At 56.2% G+C, this 7,184-nt stretch overlaps 2 protein-coding genes across 2 annotated transcripts in view; one reads left to right on the top strand and one right to left on the bottom strand.

The window, feature by feature from the left end:
* Positions 1 to 3,860, top strand: part of Zglp1 (zinc finger, GATA-like protein 1) — a 4,787-nt gene extending 927 nt beyond the window's left edge. The window contains exons 2-5 of the mRNA XM_013033937.1: positions 57 to 385; positions 2,440 to 2,525; positions 2,859 to 2,952; positions 3,615 to 3,860. Coding sequence (XP_012889391.1) covers positions 57 to 385; positions 2,440 to 2,525; positions 2,859 to 2,952; positions 3,615 to 3,744 — 639 coding nt within the window. The 3' untranslated portion in view covers positions 3,745 to 3,860. The remainder of the gene's footprint in view (positions 1 to 56; positions 386 to 2,439; positions 2,526 to 2,858; positions 2,953 to 3,614) is intronic.
* Positions 3,861 to 6,488: 2,628 nt separating this feature from the next.
* The window catches only part of Icam5 (intercellular adhesion molecule 5, telencephalin), a gene marked incomplete at its 5' end in the record, with an annotated part of 3,316 nt that continues 2,620 nt past the window's right edge, over positions 6,489 to 7,184 (bottom strand). Inside the window, one exon of the mRNA XM_013033936.1 lies at positions 6,489 to 6,760. Within this exon, the coding sequence (XP_012889390.1) occupies positions 6,489 to 6,760 (272 nt within the window). The remainder of the gene's footprint in view (positions 6,761 to 7,184) is intronic.

The raw sequence follows: 7,184 nt of genomic DNA, 5'->3' as shown, positions 1-7,184 counted from the left end.
ACCCCGACGCCCCCTGTCCCCCGCCCCACCCCAGGTCCCTCTGGCCTGCCTGCCAGGCCTCGCTCCTGCGCCTCCTCCGAAAGGCAGAAGAGGAGCTGGCTCGGCCCCCCATCGCCAGCGCCCAGGCCCCGGGCCCCTGCCGGGAGCCGATGGCCCTGGGGTCCCTGGGGCCCCTGGCCATGGCCCAGGGCTCCAAGAACACGCGGAGAGCAGCCAGCCCCAAGCGCCGCCTCCCTGAGCACCCCCAGGCGCCATCGCGGAGAAGACCCCGGAAGCAGCCGCACCCTCGCCAGGGCAGCGAGAAAGGCGATCCCGAGTTCAAAGGGGTGACTCTGAAGTTCCAGATGAACCCCGACTGCAGCCTCCGAATCTCACCTACCTACAGGTAGGACCAGGCCGAGAACGGCCCCCTTTTCCCAGTCACCCCTTAATAATCACAGGAGCCGCGCGCCCGTGGCTCACGCCTGTCATCCCAGCTACTCAGGAGGCTGAGCTCTGAGGATCGCGGTTCAAAGCCAGCCCGGGCAGGAAAGTCCGTGAGACTCTGATCTCCAATAAACCATCTGAAAACCGGAAGTGGCGCTGTGGCTCAAGTGATAGAGCGCTCACCTTGAGCTGAAGAGCAGAGGGGATAGCGGGGCTCAGGATTCCCAGAAACACTCAACATCCAGCAAGGTTCAAGTCTTCTAAACAAAATGGCTGCCAGGCACCGGTGACTCACACCTATAATCCAGGCTGCCTAGGAGATCTGAGGATTGAGGTTCAAAGCCAGCCTGGGCAAGAAAGACCTTCAGAGTCTTATCTCCGATTAACCACCCCAAAAAAAGCTGGAAACCGAGCTGCGGCTCAAGTGATAGAGCCCACCCTTGAGCAAAAAATCCAAGCAAGAGCAGGAGGAGAATCAAGCCCTGAGTTCAATCCCCAATTCCAGCATGCGCGTGTGCGCACACACACAGGATCAAATGGCATGGTGTTCGCACAAAAGCCCTCTAGACTTCATGGATTTTTGTTTTTTTGCCAGACTTGAACTCAGAGCCAGGGCACTGTCCCTGAGCTTCTTTGACTCAAGGTTAGCGCTCTACCACCTGAGCCACAGTGCCCTTTCTGGCTTTTTCTGTATATGGGGTACTGAGGGATCGAACCCTGGGCTTCGTACATGCAGAACAAGTACTCTACCACTAAGTCATATTCCCAGCCCTCTAGACTTCATGTTTGGAGACAGGATTTCACTGTGGAGGCCAGGCTGGCTTGAAACGAACTCTCCCTCCTCCTGTCCTAGCTTCTTAAGTGCTGAGATTATAGGCATGCTCCACTGTGCCCAGCCTTCTCATAGACTTTATTTTATTTTTTTTTTTTTTGTCAGTCATAGGGCTTGAACTCAGGACCTGGGCACTGTCCCTGAACAACTTTTTGCTCAAGGATAGCTCTATCACTTTGAGCCACAGCACCCCTTCTGGTTTTCTGGTAGTTAATTGGAGAGAAGAGTTTTGAACGGTGATCCTCAGATCTCAGCCTCCTGAGTAGCTGACAGGCGTGAGCCACTGGCGCCCCGCTTCAGTATTATTTTGTATGCTCAGGTGCACATAGGCATTGCGCCTTTGTGTTTCTCTCCTATGAATACCCTCCTTTGGTCTCTGTGTGTGTGATTGCCTGAAATTCTATTTTATCATGCCGAGGTGTATTTTAGATCTAGCTTCTGCATATGAGAGAAAACATGCACCATTTTTCTCTCTGAGCTTGGATTACCTCACATAACACAATTTCTTCTACGTCCATCCATTTCCCTGCAGGTGACCTCATGTTATTCTTTCTAGTGTAAAATCCCATTGTGTATACACATACCACATTTTTTGGGGTCCACTCATCTGTTCTAAGGCATCTGGGTTGTTCCCACAACTTGGCTCTTGTGAATAGTGCAGCAGTGAACATGGGTGTGCAAGTGTCTTCATGGTATCCTGGCTTGTGATGTTCAGGGTAGATGCCCAGGAGTGGTATGGCTGGGTTGTAGGGAAGGTCTATGCTTTGTTTTTTGAGGAACCTATACTTGGGTAACAGGCCATGGGGCCCAGTGAAGCCTCTGAACCCCATTTTACACCAGAGGAACCCAGAGCACAGAGCGGGAGCTGGCGGGGCCAGGGTCACACTGCAGAGATGGAAAATAGATGTGAGCTTTAAATAATACTTGTGTTTGTTTGGCTAAGCCAAGGTCTTGCCAGGTAGCCCAGGTTAGCCTCAAATTGTTTTTCCTCCTCTTCCTCTTTTTGAGGTTTGGGATTACAGGTATGTGCTACCATGCTTGTATCAATACTACTGGACTAGCAGAGCACAAAGCCTGACTTCTCGGGCTTCTGGAGTGCCTAGTGCCTGGATAATTATCTTCACTTTCAGGGGAGTAAGATGTGGATCCCCCCCCATACTAATGTTTTGTCTCTCCTGCAGCCTGGCCGGTACCAGCCTCGCTCAGAAACCCTTTCCCAACCCAGCCAGGGTCCCCGAGCCCAACCATGGTGGCAATGAGATCTTGGGTGAGTCCTACAGTGTGAGAGCTATAAATATTGGGGGGGGGACTTTCCCAGCTTCCATGTCTTTCTCCCTCCCCCCTTCTCCATGATGCTTCCTCATTTAGCCCAAACAGCACGTTCCGCCCCCCCCCTGGCTGAGTCACCCCACCCCCGGCTTCCTCCCTGCACAGCTCTGCCATCTGTCTCCCGTCCTGGCGCTCCCCACTTTCAATGTGACAACACCCAAGGCTGGCCCAGAGCTACCCAGCCCTTCACCGGAGACACCCCAGAAATTACCCTAACCCCGCCTGAGCCTCTTAATGCTCACTCTCTGACCTCTGACCCCTGACCCTGCAGAACCCCGGCGCTGTGCTTCCTGCAGAACCCAGAGGACCCCGCTGTGGAGAGATGCCGAGGACGGGACGCCGCTCTGCAACGCCTGTGGAATCAGGTCTCCCAGCCGGACACGGGGGCGGGGACCCCACATGGAATCTGCTTACCCAGGGCCAGGGGAGGGAGCAAAAAACCAGCCAAAAGCTGGGTGCTGGTGGCTCACGCCTGTAATCCTAGCTACTCAGGAGGCTGAGATCTGAGGATCGCGGCTCAAAGCCAGCCCGGGCAGGAGAGACCGTGAGACTCCTATCTCCAATAAACCACCAGAAAACCGGAAGTGGCGCTGTGGCTCAAGTGGTAGAGCGCTCGCCTTGAGCTGAAGAGCTGAAGGACAGCGCCCAGGCCCAGAGTTCAAGACCCACGACCGATTAAAAAAAAAAAAAAAAAACAGCCAAAAATGGTTTCTGGGAGGCGGCTTTCCGGCATCCTCAGTGGTGGTTTCAGCCAGGCGCCGTGGCTCACGCCTGTCATCCCAGCTACTCAGGAGGCTGGGATCTGAGGATCAAGATTCAAAGCCAGCCTGGGCAGGAAAGTCCCATGAGACTCTCATCTCCAGTAGACCAGCAAAGCTGGAAGGGAGCTGAGGCTCAAGTGGTGGAGTGCCAGCCTTGAGAGAAAAAACTCTGGGACTGCGCTCAAGCCCTGAGCTCAAGCCCTGAGTTCAAGCGCTCGCTCACTCACTCATTGAATGATGGTTTCTTTTCTCCCCCAACCCCCCAGATACAAGAAATATGGTACCCGTTGTTCCAGTTGCTGGCTGGTGCCCAGGAAAAGTGTCCAGGCCAAGCGTCTGTGTGGCAGGTGTGGGGTGTCCGTGGGATCCCATCCAGGCCCCACTCAGGAAACCTAAGTGTTTGTTCCGCCAGCTGAGTAGGTCCTGCCTCAGTTTCTCCGGGAGAAGAGAGGGCAGACCTCCTCAGAAGCCCGTCTGCTCTCAGTTACTTCCCACTCAAGTTCCCAAGTTGGAGAGCCCGGCCTCGGGGGGGCTGCAGGACCCCACGCTCCTCCCTTCTCAGTCCAGCCCTGCTGGGCGCCAAATAAAGGAAATGCCAGAGCAGAGGTGGTTCACTGTCGTCATTAACACAACCACCACGACGCAGCCCCACACAGACACAGCTCAGTGGACGTGTCAAAGGACATCCCCTGGTGTCAGGAAGAAGACAAACATCCCAGCCCTCTGGAGGCTCAGACAGGAGCATGAAATTTGAAGGCTCCGTCTGGGCTACCTAGGGAGATCCTGTGCCGCCCACCTGCAGTCCCAGCCACTCAGGAGGCTGAGCTCTGAAGGCCAAGGTTTTGAAGGCAGCCTAGGCAGACTACACTTGAGATTCTTATCTCCAGTGAGCAAAAAGCCGGAAATGGAGGTGTGGCTCAAGTGGTAGAGGAGCTGCCTGGCCATCACATTGCCCGGAGTTCAAGTCCCAGGATTGCAAAAAACTGTGTAAGGTGTGTCAGAGGAAGACATGTCCCTTTGCGGGGGGCCCAGGGCTGTGTGACCTTCCTGTCACTCCTGTGGGGAAGCTCTGGGACCACTTGCCATGTGGGGAGACGGCTCCAGTGTCACCTCCATAGGAAAGGCCTTCGCTCACCGGGCACCGGGGGCTCACGCCTGTCATCCGAGCTACTCAGGAAGCCTCGCTGACTTTCCTGCCAGGGCTGGCTTTGAACCTCAGATCTCAACCTCCTAAGGAGCTGGATGACAGGAATGAGCCACCAGTGCCCAGTGAGTACAGAGATTTTGAGGAGAGGACTCCTCAGTGAAAAGGTGAATGCAAAGGCCCTGGGGTGGGCTGGGTTTGGGCTTGCGGAAGCCTAGAGGGAGGAGGTAGGGGTGGAGAGACATATCATTTGTTTTTGTGTCTTCGTCCTTGGCACCCAGCACCATTTTGCCATCCTCAGATAGCAGCCAGCGAGGGGGGCGGGGCTGCCCGGGGCCACTTCCTGCTGCAGGAACCAGTGTTCCTGCTTTTCAGGGAACAGGGAGAAGGGGGGGCGCCCAGCTGCTCTCTCCTTCTGCTGTGGGGGGTGAGGGAGATGTGCCACCCTGGGGGCTGCTGCTCATCCGTTGTTTGTCTGCTTTTAATCATGAAGGGCCCAGCCAAACTTGGCTTGGGGGTAAACTGAGGCACTGGGGTGGACACATGTTGGAGAAGGCCTTGAGGGTGGGGGAGGGGGAAGCCCTTTTTTTTTCCTTGCAGTCCTGAGGCTTGAGGCCTGGGCGCTGTCCTGGAGTCTTTGACCTCAAGGCAGGTGCTCTACCTTTTGAGCCACAGCTTCACTTCTGGCTTTTTGGTGATTCGCTGGAGATAAAGGGTCTCACTGACTTTCCAGCCTGGGCTGGCTTCAAACTGTCATCCTTAGATCTTAGCTCCTGATGAAGTAGGATTACAGGCGTGAGCCACTGGACATGGCAGGAGGGACGTGGCTTAGTCATTCCTGTCTGGGGGGGGGGGTAGGGGGAGCCTGGGGGTTTGTCCATCCTGATGCTGCTCGTTATCTTGGCGAGGTGACCATGCCCTGCCAGTAACCTGGGAAGCACGTTAGCTGCCACCTCCAGGAAATCGGAGTCAGAGGGCAGTGTTGGGCAGGGAGGAGGAAGGCTGGAGTCCCCACCTCTCCCCAAGGGGCTACTGATTGCAGGAAATGGGGCACAAAACTGACAGGATGCAGGTCACACGACCCCCAGATAGCTCTCAACGTGCCTCATGCATACTAGGCCTCCAAAAAGTAGAACCTTTTTTGTTGTTGTTTGTGGAAGTACTAGAGCTTGAACTCTTTTGCTCATGGCTGGTGCTCTACCACTTGAGTCACACCTCTGCTTCCAGCTTTGTATCGGAGGTAAGAGTCTCACAGCCAGGTAATTGTGGCTCACGCCTGTAATCCTAGCCACTCAGGCAGCTGAGTTCTGAAGATTACAGTTCAAAGCCAGCCCAGGAAGGAAAGTCCATGGGACTCATGTCCAGTGAACCACCAGAAAACCAGAAGTGGTACTGTGGCTGAGTGGTAGAGCACTAGCCTTGGGCAGAAGAGCTCAGGGACAGCCGGGCACTGGTGGCTTACACCTGTCATCCTAGCTACTCAGGAGACTGAGATCTGAGGATCCTGGTTCAAAGCCAGCATCGGGAAGAAAGTCTGTGAGACTCATCTCCTATGAACCACTCAAAACCGGAAGTGGTGCTGTGGCTCAAGTGGTAGAGCTCTGGCTTTGATCTGAAGAGCTGAGGGACAGCGCCCAGGCCCAGACTTCCAGCCCAACGACAGACAGAAGAAGAAAATAAAGCACAGACTTTCCTACCTGGGTTGGCCTCGAACCTCCATCTTCAGATCTCAGCCTCCTGAGAGGCTAGGCTCACAGATGCGAGCCACTGGCGCCCAGCTGTTCTGTGTTCACTGAATTGACCTCAGGATTCCACCTCGTGGCAGAGAGAAGCAGAGATGGCCTCCAGACAATCCTTTATAAAAACTTTATTGGGGGATGGGTAGAAAATGGGGTGGTGAGGCCCCTGAAGTTGAATAAATACAATAAATAAGCCCCCCCACCATGTGCGTCTGGGGAGGGGGCGGCCCCCGGCCCGCGGGGAGAGGGGTGCAGGCTCAGGCCGACGTCAGCTGGATGGAGAAGACCTCGCCTCCCTCGGGGGACTCGGCCGCGCCCCCCTGCTCGGCGCCCCCGTCTGCGCCTGCGCCCCCGGCACCTGCGCCTGCGCCATTGAGACACACGGCCTCGCCCGAGCTCTCGGCCTCCTGCACGTTGTATTCGCCTTTCTTGCAGGCCGTGGACTGCACGTAGAAGGCCAGGCCGGCCCCCGCCGCCAGCAGCACCGCGCCCCCGGCCGCGCCCCCCACAGCGATCCACAGCCAGGGACCTGGGGGACGGGGAGTGGGGGGGACACCCTCACCGATCGGGGCTCCCCCCCCACCCGCCACTCTGAGCCACCCCATGCCGCGAGCTCGAGGGCAGGCCTCATGCACCTGCCATGGGAATATAAGTTGTTATTATTGGTGGTGTGTGTGTAGCCAGCTCCATTGGTGTTCTACCACTCGAGACAATGCCTCCAGCTTGACATTTTGCTGCTTAATTAGAAATAAGGGTTTTACGGGCCTTCCTGCTCGGGCTGGCTTTGAACTGTGATCCTCAGATCTCAGCCTCCTGAGTAGCTAGGATGACAGGCCGCGCGCCTGGCTGGGTCTCATCCTTGAGTGCGTGCAGGAGGCCCCGCCCTCACGTAGGCCCCACCCCGCTAAGACTCCGCCCTCTCCCTGGCCACGCCCCCTCGGCGGCCACGCCCC

This window comes from Dipodomys ordii, unplaced genomic scaffold (genome assembly GCF_000151885.1).
Source record: "Dipodomys ordii isolate 6190 unplaced genomic scaffold, Dord_2.0 Scaffold180, whole genome shotgun sequence".
Classification (NCBI taxonomy): Eukaryota; Metazoa; Chordata; class Mammalia; order Rodentia; family Heteromyidae; genus Dipodomys; species Dipodomys ordii.
The sequence above is the reverse complement of the archived record's forward strand: the minus strand, read 5'-3'. Positions and strand labels throughout refer to the sequence as shown.